Genomic DNA, 24539 nt, shown 5'->3' with positions numbered 1-24539 from the left:
TTCGGTTGAGACGGTCCTGCTTTGTGCTGAAGGAAAAGATACACGGGGCGGTCCAGATAGGTTGTAGGCCATTCAAGGCGGCCCAGTAATGTCGAAGGCCCGTAGAGCGGTCCATATAGGCTGTAGGCCCTGCGAGGCGGTCCAGTCGGGCTGAAGGCTCATATTTGCATGTTATTTGTTGTTATGTTGTGTGTTGGTACTTGGGGAAACTCACTAAGCTTTGGCTTACAATTTCAGTTTATTATTTCAGGTACTTCAGAAGATCGTGGGAAAACAAAGGCTTGATCATGCACATCTTCCTATTTTCATGATATTGGATTCTGAGACACTTTGATATAAATTTACTTTTGAAACAATGACTTTTCTTGTAAACAATTATGGATAATGGGTTGTTTTTAAAAAATTATTTTTTTTGTGATTTTTGTATTGTTACCCTCCATTGTTTTAAATGTCACTTTCGCCATCTACACTTTTAACATTGTAAAATATAATTTCTCATTCATTCATTTTCTAAACTTTCGTGTGTATCTTTCGTAGTATCTATAATCTGATTTTCCTTAATAACTTTTTTCCGTTAACTTTAAAAAAGTAAATCTTAACATTCTTATTTTAATATGTGTGTCATTATAAATTCAACGTAGTCAACATTTTAACGTAAATTTTTAGTTTGTGTTCATTAATTTTTTTCTAAAATAAAAAACTTAATTGCTTTTTTAATATATGTGTCGGTATAAATTCGATTTTGTCTACGTTTTGGAATGTAATTTTTTTTATGTTTTTGTATTTAATTTGTTATGTACGCTTCATATGCATAAATTGTGTCACATATATACAATTTTGATGTTATTTAAGAAAACATTACTTAATTATTTTGATATATGTGTCAGTATAAATTCAAGTTTCTTTACGTTTCCACATAAATTTTGTATATGTTTTCGTGCTTATTTTTTTATGTACGTTTAACGTTGCCACATAAATTTATACCGTTTTCATTCAAAGGTATAAATTGGAGTTAGTCAGTGGTACCATCTTCGTATATTTTTCTACCAATAAATCAAACCGTACCCAACTTTTATAGTTGTCGAAATTAAACTTACAAAATAGATTGGTACTGACACACCACGTTGCATGAAAAATCCTAGTTTATGTTAAATCCCATTCAAAATTAAAAGTAAAAGGTCATTGAGCTTTTATTTTAAGATCACATGCGTAGTTAATCGACTAATCGACGCATACATTTTATACTCTTTGCACCATTATTATTAAAAGTCCAATTATACCTTTTACAAACTATTCTTCCCTAATTCAACACTTTCGGTTTCAGTTGCTTTCCCCTCAATTTGTTCCATGAAATCCGAGAGTCTTGACGCCAAACTTTGTTTGGTTGCAGGAGAAACACCATACCTTCCGATCACCGACTCAATTACAGCTTGCCCCAATTTCTCATTCTCCAACACAACATTTGGAGCTTCAGGTATACTGCCATCTTTCGAGAAGCTGATCTGTATTTAAACAAAAGTAAGGTTGGAGTTTTAATTTTGCTTCGTTAATCGGAGAATTAAAGATGTGAAAGTAGAAAATTACTGAAAGTGAACCGATGGAAGAGGTTGTGAAGAGAATAGAAGAGTCTGGTGGAAAATTTTGGTCCTTGAAAACCTCTAGAAACTTATCAATGGTGATGGCGTCTGCATCTGTGTAGGTTCCGTTTGATTTCCAAACACCAACGCACATTTCAGATACCTTTTCAGAGTATTGTTTACCAGTTAATGGTAGTATCATTGTGACTTGAGTCAGTTTCTCGAAGGGACCTGTAGATGGAATTACTGAGATATACATAGGAAATTCACCCAAATAGTTATGTGTAGTCTGAAATTTGTAGAAATTTTATAGAACTAGGTGTAATTAACCATAAAATAAATTAGGTTTAAAGTGTATTCTTTACGTATCATAATTTGTATGTTTTATCTCGGGTGTAACTAAGTAGAGTATAACCAACTCATGAAATATTTGATATTGGTTTGAAAAAATACTCGAAATTTCAAGTTTTGTAGTAGTCTAATCAGCTAGATTAAACCCTTGGTTCAATAGTATCAATGTTAAATTTAAATTTCATATTGAACCACTCCATACTATTTGTTGAATATGTTTCGAAACCTTTTATACATGCATGAGATTTTTTTGTTTTTGGAAACCTTTCCAAGATTGTTGAATAAAGAGTGATCTTGCAGCTATAAATTTTCCTATTCTAAAGAAACGCTTTTTTCAAGAATCTTGCGTTAAGCTGTACATAAATGAACATACACTTTTGTATTTTATGTGGTAGTTTGTATTTGTGTTGTCTATGTTTTATTATATGGTAGCCAAATTTACATGGAGTTAATTACTTGGGTGTTAAATTGACCTATTACATAGAAACATTTTCTTATTTTTAAGGGTTTTAGAATATCATTATGACTCTTTGTAAGGCTCTATATAAATTTATTAGATCATCTTTTTTCATTCATTCATAAACTATTGTTCTCCCCTTTACCCTTGAAAAATTTCACAACCTTGTGACTTCCTCTTTTGTGTTCCATAATCAAAAATAATACTAGTGCCTTTATGGCTTTTACGTTTTCAGGTTACACTCAATTTCTAGTGTTCTTCATGGGTGATTTTTGTGTTTCAAACATCCAATCATATAATAACAAGTGATATATGAGACAAATGTTTCAAGGTTCCAAAACCCTTATACACTGCATCATAAATAATTTTTTCACAAATCGTTAAAAGGGTTCTTTGAATTCGATTTTCTCTATTCTCTCTCATTTTATATTGACATTTCTTATATATCAATTTCTTTCACAGACTTATTTATAGTCCTAATCGACTTTTATTACCCTACAAACATGCTTCCATACTATGATGTTTTGATTGAATTGATTTCTTATAATATGCTTCAGAGTAAAATTTGTTTACTATATGTATAATTTGTTGATTTCTTGAAATCAATTTTTGCAAAGAAATTTACTTGTTTTGGAAAATCTATTTTATGTGGAAATCCTAATTGTGTATTCATATAGGAGGTAGGACTTTGAGAGTCATTCATGATATCAAAATAAGATTTGAATTTTTAGAAATGATTAGATTTCTAGATAATCATCACTATTGAGAATGGATGCTAAATACTCATTATGTGGTACTTGTGCAATGGTTCACGTGTCACCTAGTTTGAAATATACATGAGAAGTAGATTATGTAGATTGATCTACCATGCATGAGGTTGGACCTAATCAATGTTAACTTTGTAATTAAGATTGAGTTGGGATTGAATATGCATATACATTATTTACTTGATTATTGTTGAACTATTCACTCTTAAAATATTGAATTCTTTGAATTTGTTGGTTTTGGCTAAATAATTGTTTATCATTATTAAATCTTTTGGAGATTTGACTTTGACTATGGATGATCTTCATCATCCAAAACTCATTAAGAGTAGTCCTCATGTATACTTACTAGTCTTTTTAAGATTAACACTTGTATTTTGACATGTTTCATATTAGCATTCTAGAAAGAAACCGATGAGGGGAGATTATGAATATTTAGAAGACATTTATTTGTAATGTTATACATAAATTATGTTTTGGTGATTGATTAATACTTCCCTCGCATTTTGAACAACCTATGTTGAATTTGAACATTGGGACATCGTATTTTTCGCATTTCTTATTTGACATTAATAGACTTCAAACATTGGATTTTATATTTATTTTAAAAAATCACTTATGCGAGGAAGTCTAATGACATCTACTATGTTCATGACACCACGTCTATGTCATGTTGAGTCGGTGTTGCATTGAGTTCTATAGAAATCAAGATACATTTTCTTATTTTATGTGATGATTTTTATTTGTGTTGCATGTGTTTTATTGTATGGCAATCAAATTTACTAATTTGTGAAGTTAATTGTTGGCCATTAATTTAACCTATTAAACGGCTAATGTTTCCTTGTTTTTAGGGGTTTTAGAGTATCATTACTATTCTTTGTAATGTTCTATATGCTGACTAATATAATCATAATGGATAATGAATTATTTACTCACAATACATATACACACATAATGGGCTAAGTGAAAGGGCCGAGAACAATGTGGGCTGACAAACTCTATTGGGCTAGCGAGATACATACATAAATACTAACACTATCAAGAATAATAGTATAATACTTAGGGGTGAGCAAACCCGAACCAAGAAACCGAGAAACCGACAAAAACCGACGAAATCGAAACCGAAAAAACCGAAACCGAATCAAAACCGACGGTGTCGGTTTTAAATTTGTAAAAACCGACTTTCCGGGTTCGGTTTCGATTTTGCCCCCAGAAACCGACCCAACAACCCAAGAAACCGACCCTTCTTTAAAACCGAGAAACCGACCCAGCAAACCCGCAAACCCGATGCTTTTTACTGATTATTATTATTATTATTATTATTATTATTATTATTATATATATATATATATATATATATATATATATATATTAAAAAATAAAAATAAATAAAAGAAGCTTAGGTGTTTTTTAATTATTTAACTAATTGTTACATTTCTGGAAAATGGGTTCAAACCCAAAACCCATGGGTTTAAACCCAGAAACCGTAAGTGTATGGGTTGAACCCAAGAAATCGAGAAACCGCCCAAACCGATATCAGAAACCGAACCGACCAGAAACCGATCCTATTGGGTTCTGAAAACCAGAAACCGATCATTTACGGGTTGGGTTGGGTTGGGGTCCAAAACCGACCCAAACCGACCCATGCACAACCCTAATAATACTAATGTCTTTGCGACCTTTTTGTTTTGGGTTCCCACTTAATTTCTTGTGCTTCTCGTGGGCGATTTTGTAAGTTCAATTCATCCATCATATTATAACGATATCCATATTAAATTTGAATTTTATTTTTATACAGATGAATCATTTATGAAAATTTTTAAACATTTATAGATAATGAAAATGAATTTCTTAAAAGAACTTATTCATAACTTGTTGACCTAAATAATGAAATATATATATATATATATATATATATATATATATATATATATATATATATATATATATATATATATATATATATATATATATATAAAGGTTGCATGCTCTGTGGATTCGTCGGGATAACTTAACTTCATCAAATTTTGCTTTAATGGGGAAAATCATGATTGATACATGTGACACATTAATTTCTTGTTTCCATTAAAAATGTCTTGAAAGTTTTTATCCTTCAGTTAAGAATTCCATAACAAAAGTCGATTGTCTAAACTTTAGAGAATGACTTACAGTAATACTATGCTAGAATTAATCGGAGACTATCTGCCTACTGCCTAATAAGATCAAGACGTTAAAAACGACCTAATTAATTAATATTTATTTTTTATTATTAAATCAATCAAGGGTCCATAGCTCAGTGGTAGAGCATTTGACTGCAGATCAAGAGGTCACCGGTTCGAACCCGGTTGGGCCCTTTTTTATAATTCGTTTACTTGTAATTTCAAAATTTACCCTTATTATAAGGTTTTTGTAATGAGTTAATAACAACTAATATCAAAGCAGAAGTTAAAGTTTTTGTTGTTATCGGTAATTATACTTTTTTTTTTTGTAACGAATTTATAACATTAAAAGCAATCATGGGTCCATAGCTCAGTGGTAGAGCATTTGACTGCAGATCAAGAGGTCACCGGTTCGAACCCGGTTGGGCCCTTTTTTTTTTGTTGTAATTTCACTTTTTGCCTTTATTTCTACTTTTTTGTAATGAGTTAAGAACACCTAATACTCTAATACCAAAGCAAAAATCATACTTTTTGCCCTTATTTGTAATTATACTTTTTTTTTTGTGACGAGTTAATAACACCTAAAATCAGAGTCATAAGCACAAAATTAGTTGAAGCTTACCAGTAACAATGTCTCTGAAGAACTCAACGGAATCTGTCAACTCAGCAGCAGTTTTTCCCTTCCACTTAACGGCGAGTGACGGAATAGCTTTATCCTCCAGATACACACCAATCCCCGTGAATTTCACGAAGTTACCATCGATTTCCATACCTCTCACACCTTGCACATGATAGAAACCACGATTTACACGATTCAAACTCCAACTAACAATAAAATTGTAAACCTAACCGAAGAGATGAAAGTGACATGATTTTTTATCGGTGGAAGATCAAGTTTAATTACTGATTTGAAAATGGAAATTAATACCTGCGCCGGCGAGGAACAAAGCGTTGGTTGCACCAGGAGGTTTGACGGATGGTGGAAATACGACGGATTCGATCTGGAGACTGGTGGGGGACGGCGGTGGAGCCATGGTAATACAGTCGGAGTTCGAATGGAGAGAGTGAGAGAAGGTGTTTGACTGATGGTTTAGCTCTTATGGTAGTTGGTATTTTTATCGATTTATGGAGGGAATGGAGGTGGTAGATAGATCGTGTGGCGTGAAGAAAAGCTGACGTGGACGCTCGAGATCAAAAACTGCACTTTGTTGTTGTTTTTAAGATACTAATTACATAAATTACAAAACTAGTCCTTGTAGTATATTTTTTCTTTATAATATTGTCAAATGGATCCAAATTTTTGCAAGTGTTGTAGACATGCTTTTTGGTTTCCAATCACACATATCACAAGTAAATGTGCTTATCCAGTATATTTTAGAGTTATATTTGATGTAAGATAACATATAAAGAGGAAACAAATTATCATGTTAGTAGTAGGGTGAGCAATTAAAATACTTGTTGGAACTAAACTGATTGGAAACCGAATATATAATTTGGTTCGGTTTCAGTTTTTACATATCCATAAATTTGGTTATTGGTTTATTAGTCCGGTTTGGTTCAGTTCAAGATTCTAATAACTAGGAGTGAGCAAAATACTCGTTGGAAACAATACCGAATTAGAACTGGATCGAATACATAATTCGGTTCGGTTCGGTTTTTGGTTCCTCTGTATGACCGTATCCATAAATTTGGTTTTTTGGTTCGGTTTTGGAATCGAGTTCACCCCTACATGACACCAACAACACTTTAAAAGTGAGAGACAAAGAGAGCAAATGGATAGAGCAATTCGAGGCTTGAGACTTATTCATGTGTCTTCTATTTTTTTATATATTGTTTTCATCTCTTTTTTGTGCAGCACTATAAAGTAGGTCCTAATACCCCTTTTTTTTTTTTTTTTTTTTTTTTTTTTTTTTTTTTTTTTTTTTGCCAAATACTACAAAATAGGTCATTCATATTTTTTAAAGTAGGTCCTAATATTTTTTTATATATATTTTATTGTAAGTTATAAGAATTTAGGAGAGTCAAAATACCTACATTTTCGTAATATAAACTTGCCCTCGGAAGAGACGATAAGTATTACTTGTAAAATTTTAGAACTAAAATGTATTTGATTATTTTATTTTTTAAACAATGTCGATGTAGTACTAATTTACAACCAGCCGTCACATTATAATGAAGTTAAAATCTACTTAATGGCAAATTCTTCCAAATTCAACTTCGAAATGCCCTTGTAGAAGTAGGAATCATCCTTAGTTTTGATAATATATTCTCCATTTATAAACAATTAGTATTTTAGCACATGATTTGTCGTGGGTTCTTGCGTGTGTTTTTCTTGCGTGTATCACAACTTTTAAAAACACTAAAATTTTAAAAGAAATAAGCGTTAGATGATTTATTAAAAGTTAAGAAGAGTTTAGGGACTATTTTTGTAAGTCGAATGATTTTGAATAATTTATAAGAATCTATGGTTCATAACTAAGTACCATTAAGTACCATGCCTCTTATAAGTAAGATTGAGAAAAGTTTAAGGATTATTTTTATAAGTTGGATGATTTTTAAATTATCTATAATTTTATATAGGGGTAGTAACTATAAAAAAAGGTTGTACATTGTGCGTTGTAAGCAGCACTTTTAGCTATAGTGTTTTTGTTAGGCTATAAATTACAATTTGTATATATTTATAATTTATTTGATTCAACAAATAATTTAACTGTCACTTTTAATTATCAAATACGTAAAGTAGCTCATAACTTAAGAAACCAAAATTGAAGACATACAAATCAAAGCCAAATTTACTAATGTTTTGTAACACTTAACATGCATGTCACTTAATTTTATCTCGCAACACATTGCATAAAACAATTATTAATTTGCTACAAAACATAAATTACGATAGACAATCCAAAAAGTAAACTGACTATTTCATGAACTACATTCCATAAACGTAATAATTTTCATCTCAAACCAATTATATTTTGTGAAACAAATGGATGAATATTCGTTGTATTCTAAGGCCTTTCAGGTGTTTAGCTGCCAAAGTGTTGATACAAACAATTGCATCATATTAACCATGCCTGCCTTATTAATTCATCTTCCAATTAAATTTTATGATTTTTTTCTGGTCAGTTTTATTATTGGCACAACATTAACCCAATAATAATATGCAATTTTGTGTTTGTATAGTTGGAACCAAATGATATTATCATCAAAAACGATTATTTTATATGGGTTCGCAGGATATAAGCAGTTGTTTCTATTATATAATGTATGATGATTTGGAGTGTTTTTGTTGATTTCCATGTTATGGGAAGTTGTTCATTTTATATAATATGTATGAGGTTGTTTTAGCCAAGACATATTTTGTAAATTACGAACCCATAGACAGATGAGATGACCTAAATGAAAAGTATTTTCTTGCTGAGGGACTATGTTAGAAATTTTAAAAGCTCGGGGACTGAAACAACTCATGCAGCCATAATTCAAATTTCAAGAAGTGTCCTTGTCAATTCAAAATATAAATTTAGCCTTGCTGTTTTTGTAATTTATAGAATTCGTTTAAAAGAAGATATATTACGACTTATTTGATTTTCATGATATTAAAACGGGTTTCTTTAAAAAACACACACACACACAAACGTTTTCTGTTTAAACTTTTTGCTAAAGGGATTTTGATTTTCTTGCATATATAATGAAATCACAACATTAACCTTGTTTCATCTAATATCTTAATTTTTTTTCAACAAAAATATACACAATTTCCGAAAGGCCATAGCGGGTAAGTAAAATGTTATATGTAACTTGTTTTACTTTCATCTAAAGGTAGAGAGACTATTTTAATAAGAAACCTCTGACGTTGACAAGTGAATGCACGAATGAATATACAAATATTCGGGTACTAACATGAAACCCTGATTTTATGTCTCCACTTCCACTCCTTCCTTTCCGAAGCCATGTCATCGGAGAATTTATAATTACTAATTAACCGGATATTAAAGACTTTTAATTAGAGTTCTAACATCATTTCCTCCTATTTTAAGTTTAATCTTTTCATTTTATAACCCAAATCTTAATCTATAGCATTTCATGTCCAAACTGTTCTCTTCTTAATTCATAAAGCAAAAATAATAATAATAATAATAATAATAATAATAATAATAATAATAATAATAATAATAATAATAATAATAATAATAATAATAATAATAATAATAATAATAATAAAATAAAATACCACCTTAGATGATAAAGATGATCTAGTTCCCATATCTACACAAGCTCGTTTGAGAGAGAAATCCAAATATGGGCGATGCCCACTTCTATTTAGGCCTTTAGCCAACTAAATCAAGCAACTAAAACCAAGAATTAGGTAAAGAAATGTAAACTAATATATATACTTCATCCCGACTTTTGGTCCATGGAATGTGGTTCTTGTATTCCTTGTGATTAAGCCTAAATAAGTTTCTTTTCTAATTTATTTATTTTTTAATTTTAAGGTGATAGGGAAAATCAACATAACCTACATGTTCAACATATATGTTTACCCTAAATAAGTTTAATTTTCATTTTTTTTCTTTTAAATTGTCATGGAAAACTTACATAACCTCTCAAAACCAAAATACTACTCACACAAGTCCACCGTCAACTCAGTTATACCCTAAATAATGATGGTAATACATTGCACAATGGATCAAAATTTCACAATGAAGGCAAACATTATAAAACCTATTATATATTCTGTTTTTTTTACTGAAAAAGTCACTTTTTATTTCTTTTGTTCAGAAAAAACATTTATGCTTGAAAATGTTATCAATTTGAACTTTGTTAACTAAAATAAAATAAATAAACGTCCGAAACCGAACGTATGAAAAAAATATATATTCTTTTTCATTTTCATCGATACTTTTGAGCTGATTTTATTTGATCATCAATCTAAAAAATAATTGTCTATATTCTACATGTATTAAAGTAAAATTTTATGTTCATAACAAGATTATTAACAATGACTTCGATCAATAAACAAACCGACTAAAAGTTAAGTTGCAAAAAAATAGAGCTGCCTAGTCTGCTAAATTTTCAAAATGTCAATGGTTTTTCAAAAAAATAAAATAAAGCAAGCAATGACCTTTTGAATAAAAGATTGAAATTGTAATTCCTTTTCTGATTTTTGGCCATAGTAATAATATTTCAAATGTCACGCATCAAGTCCTCCCTTTGAAATTAGAAATTACCTAACTCTCAAAGTTATCAACATTTTACCTCAAATTTAGCCAAGAAAAGTAGTAGCTTTCAACATAACTCTACCACTAACAGTTTCAATGCTACATGAACATTAGTATCTAGTACAAAGCTACATGATGTGCAGATGCACATTAGCATCTAGCATTATACTTCCTGTTGCCGGATATTTTAATGTGCTAAAATGTAAAACTAGCATATTTTTCTCTGTCTAATTTTTGTGACCTAATACAAAAAAGTCAGGCTAAATAATAACTTTTTTTTGTGACCTGATGCAGAAAAATGCAATTTAGTTTCTTTTTTTTTCATGCTAAATAGCAGCGTATTTTCTTTTTCTATTTTTTTAACATGATACTAGAAAAGGCAAGTTAGTTTCCTTTTCGCACTAAAAATCAATGTACTTTCATTTTTTATTTTTTGTCATCTGATGCAAAAAAAAAAAAGGCAAAGTAGATTCTTTTTTCGTGCTAAATAACAACATATGTTTTATTGTCTATTTTTTGTGACCTGATGTAAAAATGGCAAGTTAGTTTCTTTTTTCGTGTTAAATAGCAACGCACTTTCCTTTTTTTTTTTTTTTTCTAATTTGTGTGGCTTTATGCAAAAAAATGGCAACTTAGTTTCTTTAAATGATATCAAATCTCATGTGGAGGACACGTGAGAAAATCAAAAGAATATATCCACATTTATTCTTAGAAGCCGTGATTTTGAGAACGGGTGAGGATGGGTGGGGTAGTTGTAACCAATGTTTTAAAAACCGGTTTGAAACGGCCGGTCGAACCGGTTGGACCGGGAACCGGGAGAGGGAGCGGTTCAACTATCACCGGTTTTACATTGATTTCTGAATCGGATTGAACCGGCCGGTTTTTAGAAAAAACCGGTTGAACCGAATAAAAACACATGAAAAAAAAAAACCATTTACATAATAAACTTTGGTAATTTTTTTCAAATCTATTTAGTTTTCTCTAAATAAAAACATATGGTAAATGTTATAAATTCTTTTGATGTGTTTGTATTCATCAAAAACTATATTTCGTTTCGGTATTATACTTTATTTTCTTTTTGACGTATATGGATTAATGTAAAACACTAAAACTTACGGTTAAGTATTATTTTAATGTATTTGGATTCATCTACAACTTATTTTTATATGTATTTTTAATGTTTGAAGTTGTAAACATCAAATTCATAATTTCTATATGTACGCATATGTAGAAAAATAAAAAAATACATGAAAAGTATAGAAACCGGTTCCCCCGACGGTTGAACCAGTTAAACCGGTTGAACCGGGAACCGGTCACCATACCGGTTCAACTAAAAAACCGGTTTTTAAAACATTGGTTGTAACATCCTTATTTCGGGGATAATTGAACTTTGCTAAATAAATAAATATGATAAAATAAATAATAATCAATAAATAAAATGGTGAAATATTAAGGAACATATTGAGGTGAAATATTAACATATTGATTTTACATTTTATTTAATAGTTTCGAAAAGAAAAATCTATGATAAAAACAAGTTTTTTGGTTAAAAATATAAAATAGGGGTTAAGTTTTAAAAAAAACTTAAGTATTTAACCAAGACATAATGAAATAAGCTTTTGGGGGACTAAGTATATAGGAAAATTATAGGGAAGGGTTAGAATGATAAATATGGTAAGAACTAGTTGATTATATTTCATTTATGATCAAATTAGATAATCAAAAGTTTAGGGTAAATTTTGCCAAGAGGCATAAGATAAGAAGCTAGCCATATTTCTATCATCTTCACCATTTTCTCAAATCGACATGGAGAAGGGAAGAGCTGAGAGGTCTAGGTGAGAATCGTAAACGTTGTTTAAAGAATTTAAGTTAGGGATTACTCTTCGAGCTTATAACGCACTATTCCTTTTGTTTCCTTCCTTAGTTTTGTTAGCTTCTCTGTTCTGTTATTGCTGTTAGGGGTATTATAGTAATTTAATTACTAATTAGTTAGCAGTCGTTATTTTTGATAGAGTAGTCTGTATATAAAGTTCTTGTTATCTTCTTTGTAATCAGTTAATCAATACAATTAAGATTGAAAATCATTTCTTCTCTCTCAAGTTCTTCATTGTTCACATGGTATCAGATTAACGATCCGATCTTCAATTTCTTTCCTGTAACACCCCAAGTTCAAAAGTGCAAGTTCAGGGTTCTTAGTGTAAATAAGGAAGGTTGACTCGGCGAGTCGAGTCGCGGTTCTGGTCACATGTTAAGTGACCAACTCGGTGAGTCGGGGACTGGACTCGGCGAGTTGGTGCTGAAGGGAGAAAACCCTAATCCGAGGATTGTGCCCTATATAAAGCACATTATAACCCACCTTCAGCCTCTTTACTACCCATTTGAGACCCAGAAACCCTCATCTCGTGTGTGTGACTCCATTGATGAAGAATTAGAGCTTGGAAGAGAAAATTGGTGTAAGAAGCTTGGGGATTTGGAGGCCATCATCAAGGGGCTTGGGTAGATCTGGAATCTACTTCTGTTTAGGCACATTTCAGGGGTAAGGAACCTCCTCCTTAAGCTATTTCATTATTTATTCATGAATGGTGGTTGATTTGGGATCCATTAGCTTGTTTGGGAGCTATCTCGAGTTTGAGGCTTAGATCTGAAGTTGCTACTTCAGATCTAGACGTGTGATGGCCCAAAAGGTCATAAAGTTCATGTCTAAGAGTTATTGGTGAAGCCCTTTGTCTTTAACCCTAGCCCTAGAAGTGTTTTGGGATTATATCTCCTTGCTCTCACGTAAAGTTTGCAACTTTATGTGAGGGTTAGGCTATAGAAGAGTGGATCTATGGATTGGAGTCCCTGCATGGCTTGAAAAGCCTCTGTATGGAATGAGAACTGAAGAGACTCGGCGAGTCACATGGGTGTGCTCGACGAGTTGTATGATTATGTGCATGGACTCGACGAGTTGGAAGAACAACTCGGCGAGTCTGTTGAAGATTGCCTTGGACTTGGTGAGTCTGGTCGTGGAACCCTAGGCTTTCTGGTTAAGCCGTGTATCGGTGAGTTGAGGGACAACTCGGTGAGTTGAGCAGGATAGGACTCTGAGATTGTTGGACTCGACGAGTCTTGGGGCGACTCGGCGAGTTGAGTTGTGGCATGGAAGTTTCTGAGCACAGGAACTCGACGAGTCAACGGGTTGACTTGGCAAGTAGGGTCAACCAGGAAGGTTGACTTTGGCTGAGGACTTTGACTTGGACCAATGGTTGACTAGTTTGACTTCCAAGGGTATTTTGGTAATTATTGGTGTTTATTGGATTTGTTCAGTAGTGGAGTTCGTGCTGGTGGTCGGAGCAGTGTGATCTTATTTCTTCAAATCGGCAGTTGCAGGTGCGTTATCCTCACTATATCAATAAGGTCTAAGGCACCAAGGCCGGCCCTTTTAGTTGTTATCATGGTTACAGTATGCTACATGTGGTTATGATATGTTAGATCGGTATCCGGATAGACATTATGTTGTCATGCTCTTATGCTCCGTTAGGATTGGTATGTTAGTGACCTGGTTAGGTCAGTGTTTTGGTTATGAGAGATTACTATGATCGATGATCTGTGAGATAGTTATATCTGATATCTGTACGTGTATTGTTTGATGTGCTTATTGATCTGTTTAGATCGATGTCCTGGTAATTAGGACAATATTATGTTAGTGACCTGGTTTAGGTCGGTATTCTGGTATATAGGATGATGCTATGTTAGGGACCTGGTTAAGGTCGGTATCCTGGTATATAGGATGATGCTATGTTGGGGACCTGGTTAAGTTCAGTATCCTAGTATATAGGATGATGATATGTTAGGGACCTGGTTAAGGTCGGTATCCTGGTATATAGGATGATGCTATGTTAGGGACCTGGTTAAGGTCGGCATCCTGGTATATAGGATGATGCTATGTTAGGGACCTGGTTAAGGTCGGTATCCTGGTATATAGGATGATGCTATGTTAGTGACTGGTTAAGGTCGGTATCCTGGTATATAGGATGATGCTATGTTAGTGACTGGTTAAGGTCGGTATCCTGGTATATAGGATGATGCTATTTTAGGGACCTAGTTAAGGTCGGTATCCTAGTGTATAGGATGATGCCATGTTAGTGACCGGTTAGGTCGGTATCCTGGTTAGGATGTTGCTATGTTATGTAATCTGCTAGATCGGTTGATTAGTTGTGAATTGCTATGTGATTATATGTTTATGTGCACATGGTTGTTGGACTGGGGTTGGGTTGAGGCGGGTCCTGCTTTGTGTTGTAGGCCAACATACCCAGGGCGGACCGGATAGACCGAAGGCCCGATGAGCGGTCCGGATAGGCTGAAGGCCCCAAGAGGGCGGACCAGACGTGTCGAGGCTCGGAGACTGGACCAGACAGACTGAAGTCCTGGTGCGGGTGGACCAGTCATACTGTTGACTCGAAGAGAGAGTGGATCGGGTGGACTGAAGGCCTGGTGCAGGCGGACCAGTCACACTGTAAATTCGATATGCATGATTGTTCTGTTTATGATATGATATGTGTATGGTATTGTGGTTGGTATTTTGGGGGTAACTCACTAAGCTTTCGGGCTTACAGTTTCAGGGTATTGTTTCAGGTACTTCAGGAGACCGTGGCAAGGCGAAGGCGTGATCGTACCGCTCCTTAGTTTTATGTTGATGTTTCTGGGATACTCTGATAATAAATGAAGTGAAAACCTTTTTGTAATAACTTAATGAATATGGGTTGTTTTTGAAAAGTTTAAATTGGTTGTAAATTTTTGGATGTTACATTTCCGCATTCATCTTCAATCATTCTTCTTTTCACTCGATTTCATCTTCACTTGGTTTTTTTTTATAAAATTGATTTTTTTCAATCATGTCAGGAGAATCCACAATTGACTTAATTTCTGTTTCTAATCCATTTTACCTTGGATCCTCTGATAATCCAAGTAATGTTCTTGTCACTAATGTCTTCAATGGCATTGGTTTCAACACATGGAAACGAGCAATGATTATTGCTCTGTCTACAAAGAGCAAGCTAGGTCTTGTTGATGGCTCGATTTCTCAACCTGCGTCTAATTCTCCTACTTATCCTGCTTGGTTTCATGCAAATTCTATGGTTATAAGTTGGATTTTAAATTCACTTCACAAAAATATCGCAGATAGTGTTCGTTTTCTTCAAACTGCATCTCAAATCTGGAGTGAATTGAATCAACGTTATGAACAGTCCAGTGGAGCATTGATTTACCAGATTCAACAACAACTATATTCAATGTCTTAAGGCTCAGATGATTTTCCTACTTACTTCACCAAGCTCATGAAGATATAGGATGAGTTACGTGTGGTACAAGATCTTCCAGCCTGTTCATGTAGTGCAGCAATTGCTCTTAATAAGTTTCTTGAAGATCAAAAGCTTATCCAGGTTCTAATGGGGCTTAATGACTCATATAAAATCATCCGAGGTCGGATTCTCATGATGAAACCCTTGCCTACGTTGTCTACTGCTTATGCCTTACTCATTCAAGAAGAACATCAAAGAAAAATCAATGTATCTCCTGCCTTTAACAGTGATGCAATTGCTATGGATGTCTTTACTAATTCCAATTCTCAGTCTTCTTAGAAGAATCTTACATGTACTCACTGAAAGAAGACAGGTCATACAAAGTCCTAATGCTATAGGCTTGTGGGATTTCCCTCCACATTCAAGTTCACAAAAGGAAGAAAAGATGAGTCTTCTTCTGATGTTCACAATGTTAGTTCCACATCTAACATCAATTTTCTCCTGAGTAATATCAACAATTTCTTCAAATCCTGAATATAACATCAATCAACAACAGTTCTTCATCATCTCAAGTCAATTCTGCCATTACTGAAGGATCTCTTAATCCTAATGGTACATTTTTTTTTCTTTTGAACATTTTTGTGCAAATGCTTATAAGTCCTCGCATCTTCTTCAAACACATAATTCTTGGATCATAGATTCAGGAGCCACTGACCACATTTGTTCTAGTCAAGATTTCTGTATTTCTCTTACAAAACTTATTCACCCTCAATCTCTTGGGCTTCCTAATGGTCAGGGCACTTTTGTCAATTACATTGGTGATGTTGAAATTCATGATTCCATAACACTTCATGGAGTTTTATATGTTCCTGAATTCAAGTATAACCTTGTTTCTATTCCTAAGCTCATTTCTCATCTTAAGACTTTTGCAATTTTCACTGATGAAAATTGTCTTCTACATGTGTTTGAATCAATGATCTATATGTGTTTGAACATCATCAAGTCAAGCAGTCTTTAGTCTATAATTTCTCTATTTTTCCTTCTTCTTTGTCTTATCAAACGTATGTATTCACTATTTCTTCTAATGTTCAAACAATGTTGTGGAATAACAGGTTAGGTCATGTTCCTTTAGCCAAACTAAAAGAACTTTCTCTTATTTCTTCAAAATGTAATGAAATGAATATTAATTCATGTCTTGTTTGTGCTAAAGCTAATCAACATAAATTACCATTTCCTATCAGTGATACTATATCTAAAAATCCTTTTGACTTGATCCATGTTGATATTTGGGGACCTTATAAACATGCTACATATGATGGTTTTAAGTATTTTATCACCATTATTGATGATCACAGTAGGCATACATGGGTACACTTGATGTCACAAAAACATTATGCCTTGCATCTTGTCAAATCTTTTGTAAAAATGGTCAAGGCACAATTTCATACAATGGTCAAAGTTATCAGAACAGATAATGCTATGGAGTTGGGATCTAGTTCAGAAGGCATTTCATTTTTTCAAGATAATGGTATTTTACATATGAAATCTACTCCCTACAATCCTTAACAAAATAGAGTTGTTGAGAGAAAGCATCAACACATTTTAGCCACCTCCAGAGCTCTTTATTTTAAGTGAAGAATTGGCATTGCTTACTGGGGCGATTGTGTCAAGACTGCAGTTCATTTAATCAATAAAATTCCTTCCAAAGTTCTAGATGGTCAAAGTCCTTTTCAAATTTTGTATAAAGAACAACCTTCATTTGATCAACTAAGAAGTTTTGGCTGTTTGTGTTATGTTTCATCATTACCTCAAGGAAGAGATCAATTCATGCCACATGCTAATCCATGCATTTTTATTGGTTATCCTCCTGGTCAAAAGGCATACAAAGTTTTAGATTTGGTACCCAAATCTATTTCGATTTCAAGAGATGTCAAATGCTTTGAGAATAATTTCCCATTACACTCATCAGATCGTTCTTTATCACTTCTTGACACGAATTCTTTCATTCCCACTCCTATTTCTGATCCTGTTGTTCAAAATTCCAATTTTACCCTTGATCCTAATTTTATTCCCAGTTCTGGTAATAATGTTTCTCCAGCTACTTCTTTCTTACCTGATTCACCTATTCAAGAACCCTTATTAAGGAGAACAACCAGAATATCTCAACCACCTATTCATCTTCAAGATTATATTTGTAATTCTGTTGTTAGAGATACATCTTCTTCTTGTTCTCACACTCTCACCAATTTATGTATTGGTCTTCATTCCCAGATTCAAAGTGTTTATTTAGTTGTTACCAAAACCTCATCCCATTTTCCACACATGGAAATTGAACCTGCTTTTTATCATTAAGCTAAAGTTAAGCCTCAGTGGGAAAAAGCTATGAGAAAAGAGTTACTAGCTTTAGATGGAAATCACACATGGGAAATCGTAAAACTGCCATAAGGGAAGAAACCAATTGCTTGTAGATGGGTATTCAAAATCAAATACAAAGCAGATGGTACTGTAGAAAGACATAAAGCAAGGCTAGTAGCAAAGGGTTTTACTCAAAAATAGGGGATAGACTACAATGAAACTTTTTCACCAGTTGTAAAGTTCACCACTGTTAGATGCATGGTTTCTATAGCCATGAAAAGGGGTTGGAATGTACATCAATTTGATGTAAATAATGCATTTCTGCATGGGGATCTTTATGAAGAAGTCTAAATGAGGCCTCCACCTGATCTTTTTCTTTCTTCTTCTTCACTTGTTGGCAAACTTAAAAAGCCATTGTATGGTTTAAAGCAAGCATCAAGACAGTGGTATGATAAGCTTTCATCTGCTCTTGTTCTTAAAGGATATCACAGTCATCAAATGATTATTCACTTTTCATAAAGAAAAATCCTACCAACATAGTCATTGTTGCCATATATGTTAATGATAGGTTGGTCACAGGAGATGATGACATAGAGATTCAATCTCTCAAGTCACTTCATAATAAATTTCAAATCAAGGATTTGGGTCACATTCATTATTTCTTGAGCATAAAGTTTAATATAGTTGCAAACGGAATGGTGATTAATCAACAAAAGTATGTCAACGAAATTATTTCTGCTTATTCAATGCAAGAACAATCTATCACTACCACTCCTTTATCACTGAAACTTCATTTATTGCCTTTAATGGAAGAACCTTTGCCAGATGTTACTATGTACAGCCAGCTCATTGGGAAATTGAATTTCCTTCTTCATACTCGACTAGATTTGGCATACTCAGTTCGGTATTTGAGTCAATTTAGCCAAACTCCATGTCAAGCTCATTACAATGATGGCATGCATGTATTACGATATCTTAAAGGCACTATAACACAATGGTTATTTTTCAATAAAAATCCTTCTTTTAACATTGAAGCTTTCTATGATTCTGATTGGGCATCATGCCCAATCACAAGAAGAAGTGTTAGTGGTTTCTTTATTTTTGGGGATACTCCTATTTCATGGAAGTCAAAGAAGCAAGTTACTATCTCCTTATCATATGCTGAAGCAGAATACAGGTCTAGGAGGCGTGTGTGTGCAGAATTAGCATGGCTAAGCCGTCTCTTATCTGAATTACAAGTGGACAATATTACCCCTATTCCTCTCAAGTGTGATAATCAAGCTGCCATTTGTATACCACGAAAGAACAAAACATATTGAACTCGACTATCATTTTGTTCGAGAGAAGCTTCAAGCTGGTCTGATTTCTTTGTCTCACGTTTCTACTCAACAACAATTGGTTGATGTCTTTACCAAACCTCTCTATGGACCAGCACATCAAGATGCAACAAACAAACTTGGGTTACTTCCATACCCCCCCCCCCCCCCCCCCCCCCGGTTTGAGGGGGGTGATAGCTTCTCTGTTCTGTTATTGTTGTTAAGGGTATTATAGTAATTTAATTACTAATTAGTTATCAGTCGTTGTTTTTTATAGAGTAGTATATATATAAAGTTCTTGTTATCTTCTTTGTAATCAGTTAATCAATACAATGAAGATTGAAAATTATTTCTTTTCTCTCAAGTTCTTGATTGTTTATAAGTTTCGACTCAGTGTTTGGAGAATCCTCCATTTGTTTGTGATTGATGACTTCTAAGTAGTTTCTAGTTCTATTTTGACATGTACTCTTCAAACTTCATGTAAATATCCTTTACCTTTAGCATAACGATATCAGGAGTTGACAGATATGTGTCATTCAATCAAAGGTTGAAGATTTATGTCTTGTTGTGGACGAAATGTGTAGATTTAGGAATAAAGTGATGTGTATGTGTAAGTTGTTCTAAAATAACCTCATATGCCATGTTTGATATGGAGTTTGAAATTGTTTTTGAAGCTTTGAATCGCTAACAATGATGGAATCTAAACGTAACTTGTTTTCATGAAATTGATAAAGATTCTAAACTTGTTTTCATGAAATTGATAAAGATTCTAAACTCATTTTTCTATTCTGAAACAATGTTTAAGTTATAAAATCGATCATTTGTTAGGAATTGCTTCTATGGATCTTTGTTTGGCTTTTAACTTTAACTTAAGGCTTCAGTGGTGATTCAAGCTCTACATATTACTCAACTTAACTTTTAATCCAGTCTACCATATAGAAATGTAATAATTTTGGTGCACTTGGTCAAATTAAAAGCTTATTTTGTTTTTACTATCTATTTGTTAAAGGATTAATAAGAAATTGGAGCTTGTATGATTTTTAAGAGAACTAAACTAAGCTTAGAATGTTTAAATTATTGGATCATCACTTGAAAGACATAGATTTGTGTAATAAAGTTCCAAAGGTTTAATGACATGTTTAGGATATTATCGGTGGCTTTTAAAAAAAGTAGAAACAACCTAGATGTATCAATGAGGTAAATAGAAACTTATAGCTTGACGTAGTATCATACTACATTATACACTCTTAAATAAAATCCATGTGACGTAGTATCATACTACATTATACACTCTTAAAACGAAAATCTAATTTTAGTGCTGAATTGTTAACCCTAACATCAACGTAATTATCCAAATCAACAAAATAAGGAGTTAAATGAATTATTCAGGTTCATATATATGGATATAGCAGCAACGATTTATAGACCAATATAAAATCAAATCAACAAGACAACTCTGCCTCAACTTCAAAGCAAAATCCAATATTTAATTGAATGCTAACAACCTTCAAATAATATCAAAACTCTGATAATAATTAAACAAAAAACGTACACAAATCCAAATTCAAAACTGAAGAAAAAAAGGGTTTCACTATCTATGCCTTGATTGCATACTTCCTCAAAGGAAAGTACTTCTCTTTCTTCTTCTCCCTCTCTGTCTTCAAAGAAACCTACACAAACAAAATGTTTCAAATCAACATTACATTCAGCCACAAGAAAAACAAAAAACATTCTAACTATTTTACAAATATTTCATTATAACAAGATTTTTTCATACCTGATGTTTGGTGAGACGCCTGCGAATAGCTCTGGTTTTCTTGGGACGAAGGTCAAGAGGAAGATACTTCTTGTTCTTGTAAGCTTCCCTAAGCATGGCTTTTTGGGTCTGTGAGATAACAGTCAGCACCTGTGCAATCGATGTCCTCACAACTTTTCTGTAAACAAAAATTATATAATATTTAAATAAACTACTACCAGAAACACTAAAAACATGAAACCTAATTTTCCATTAAGGTGTAATGCAGCAATCGACAAAACAAAACAAGTAAAGAGCTAGAGTTTTTCTAAGATTTCTGTCTTCGTGGAATCTGTCGATTTACAAAAAGCTTATATACAGAATGGCTAAATCAAATAGGAACACGGGTGTGAATCTCAATATAGTTTCGATGTGTGCGAACTTCTGAAGATGTATATTTCGAGAGCTTAGTGTGCAGTAGTTGACAATTTTGAAGGCGTACATTATGAATGTGGACTGATAAAACTAGATTCGCTGATGAAAAAAAAATCTCACTAAACCATAAACTTGTTTCAAGCGAATTCGTAATGTTTGAAATCTACAATATCATGTATATAGAGGAAAATGAAATAGCTTACATCTTGGAGAGCTTGTTGGGCGCACCACCGGTGACCTTAGCGACACGGAGAAGAGCAAGTTCGGCTTTAAGATCCTTCAACTGAGCAAACAAGTCAGCCTTGGTTTTGCCCCTCAACTCATGAACTTTGATCCGAGCTGTATTTCACGCAACAATATGGAACAAATCAGACGACATTATACAAACAAAATCAAAATATTCATCGGATCATCGAAATGCGAAAGTTACCCATTTGATTAAGTGTAATCAAAGCAGATGCAAGCTGCAATGGAGGGTGGAGGCTGCGTCTGAAACCCTAGATACGGAAAATGGTCGAAATCTTAGGGTTTAGTTATGACGGCTTCCATTTATACGAAAGGGTCCACAGTCCACACGATACAAAATGGGCTTAACCCGGATCTCTTACAAATTAGATTGAATCAGATTATAGAGATCACTAGTTGGCCCAATTTATTTCTTTCATACCGCTAGTACCGGTTTTTAAATCGGTTTGGTTTAATGTAAAATTAATCGCTTTGGGATAAAATCGGATCATATTTAATTGGTTTTTAATATCGGTTCATTTTATGCTTTTAACACTAGTTGAAATTTGTGGGATATATATATATATATATATATATATATATATATATATATATATATATATATATATATATATATATATATATATATATATATATATATATATATATATATATATATAGTTAGCTTATTTTGTTTTCACTATCTATTGTGTGCATATATGATTGATTCTGGACCAATCATTTTAATTATTTTAAGAAAGTAATTAATGCATATTAAATGGTGAATATTAATTACATCTTCACCATTTAATATGCATTAATTACTTTCTTAAAATAACTAAAATGATTGGTCCAGAATCAATCATACATGCACATAATAGAATACATGCACATAATAGATACTGAAAACATTTGAAACTAACTATATATATATATATATATATATATATATATATATATATATATATATATATATATATATACACACACACACGCACACACACTAGGCAAATATTTGCGCGTTGTGCAGAAACATCTATATAGTTGGAATCTTTATAAATATATGTTTTCTTAAATATAATAATAACGTTGTTATATACATCTATTAAAATTTAAAACTATATAATCTTAATCGTTTGAATGACCTCTACCTACGGGTTACTCATTAATGAGAATAAAAAATAATATATGGTTTAATGTTATTCGTTATTGTTAATTAATTTTTAAAATTTATTTGTTTAACGTTTTAACTCCTATTATTGTAATTATTTAAAACATCAAAAAATGTTTTTTGTTTTTAAAGGTAACAATATAATAATTTATATAAAGTTAGTTTTAACTATTGTTGTTGTAAGTTATTTTAAGCTACTTATATGAAAATTTAAATGATTATAAAAATATCTTTAGAAATATTTTAGTTAAACTGATATTATAATTTAGTTTTTGCATTTAGCACTATAATTTATTACTTTTAACTATTCACAAAATATTATTTGGATTTTTTAAGTAAAACTGAAATTTATATTTAAGTTGACTATTTCGTGTTATATTTAAATTAACAATTTAAGTATTTTGTCCAAACTGTTCAAAAATTGTAACTTTAAACTGATAATGGTTTACATATAACAACATATTAAATCTAATAAATTAAATATAAATGTTAAAAATTAAAGACATAACTTTATAAATAGAAGTAAATATATTATTTTAATATTATAATTTATTTTATTTATAATTACACTTTAGGTTTGATATTTATTTAGCTTTATTAACAAACTTATAGTCATTATTTAAAAGACACTACAACTTGTCACTTTTAATATAAAATATTATTTGCATTGTTTAAGTTGAACTAAATTTTATATTTAAGTTGATCATATAATGTTATATTTAAATTAACAATTTAAGTATTTTTTCCAAATTGTTCAAAAGTTGTAGCTTTAAAATGATAATGACTTACATACAACAACATTTTAAAATTAATAAATAAAGTATAATATGTTAAAAGTTAAATACATAACTTTATAAATAAAAGTAAATAAATTATTATAATATTGAAATTTAGTTTATATATGATTACACTTTAGGTTTGATATTTATTTAACATTATTAACCAACTTATAATTATTATTAGAAAAAATTGAAAAGTCATGAGAGTTTCAAATGAATGTTGTGTCTTGCGAGTTTCAAATGCATGAGGTTCAACGAAAAATGCTAGCTTTTATAAGATATATATATATATATATATATATATATATATATATATATATATATATATATATATATATATATATATATATATATATATATAAGGCTAATGCATTTGCGTTGCGCAGAAAGACATATATAGTTTAAATCTTTACAAAAATATGTTTTTTTTAAATATAACAATAATATTATTGTTAAATTTGTATACTAAATTGATATAATATATTGATTATTTTGAATATAATAATTCGTATATCAAATTATTAAGTGGGATAAAATAATTTGTTTAACGTTTTAATTTCTATCATTATAATTATTTAAAACGTTAAACATTATTTTTTGATTTTAGATGTAACAATATAATCATTTATATAGAGTTATTTTTAATTATTGTTATTGTAAGTTATTTTAAGCTATTTATTTGAAAACGTTTAACGATTTTAAAAATATATTTAGGAA

The 24539-nt window shown here is 31.8% G+C and overlaps 3 protein-coding genes and 2 non-coding genes across 5 annotated transcripts; 3 read left to right on the top strand and 2 right to left on the bottom strand.

Annotated features, from left to right (window-relative positions):
- Window positions 1–1165: 1165 nt before the first annotated feature.
- Window positions 1166–6414, bottom strand: LOC111895243 (chalcone--flavanone isomerase). The gene is made up of 4 exons (XM_023891334.2): window positions 6237–6414; window positions 5931–6089; window positions 1585–1808; window positions 1166–1502 (listed from the first exon to the last, which is right to left on the bottom strand). Exons 1-4 carry the CDS (start codon window positions 6340–6342, stop codon window positions 1284–1286), a joined length of 708 nt encoding a protein of 235 aa, XP_023747102.1. The 5' UTR covers window positions 6343–6414; the 3' UTR covers window positions 1166–1283.
- Window positions 5432–5503, top strand: TRNAC-GCA (transfer RNA cysteine (anticodon GCA)). Its single transcript has one exon. It is a non-coding gene; the product is annotated as a tRNA-Cys (tRNA).
- TRNAC-GCA (transfer RNA cysteine (anticodon GCA)) lies at window positions 5668–5739 on the top strand. Its single transcript has one exon. It is a non-coding gene; the product is annotated as a tRNA-Cys (tRNA).
- Window positions 6415–18512: 12098 nt separating the features above from the next.
- On the top strand, window positions 18513–19480 carry LOC111895292 (uncharacterized mitochondrial protein AtMg00810-like). Its single transcript, XM_023891384.1, has 2 exons — window positions 18513–18607; window positions 18730–19480. The coding sequence occupies exons 1-2, from the start codon at window positions 18513–18515 to the stop codon at window positions 19478–19480; spliced, it is 846 nt and encodes a 281-aa protein (XP_023747152.1).
- Window positions 19481–20938: 1458 nt separating this feature from the next.
- LOC111895270 (60S ribosomal protein L35) lies at window positions 20939–22236 on the bottom strand. Its single transcript, XM_023891360.3, has 4 exons — window positions 22078–22236; window positions 21851–21986; window positions 21255–21411; window positions 20939–21147 (listed from the first exon to the last, which is right to left on the bottom strand). The coding sequence occupies exons 1-4, from the start codon at window positions 22079–22081 to the stop codon at window positions 21073–21075; spliced, it is 372 nt and encodes a 123-aa protein (XP_023747128.1). The 5' UTR covers window positions 22082–22236; the 3' UTR covers window positions 20939–21072.
- Window positions 22237–24539: the final 2303 nt, after the last annotated feature.

The sequence above is a fragment of the Lactuca sativa genome, chromosome 9 (genome assembly GCF_002870075.4).
Source record: "Lactuca sativa cultivar Salinas chromosome 9, Lsat_Salinas_v11, whole genome shotgun sequence".
NCBI classification, from domain to species: Eukaryota; Viridiplantae; Streptophyta; class Magnoliopsida; order Asterales; family Asteraceae; genus Lactuca; species Lactuca sativa.
This window is presented reverse-complemented; position numbering and strand designations above follow the sequence as displayed.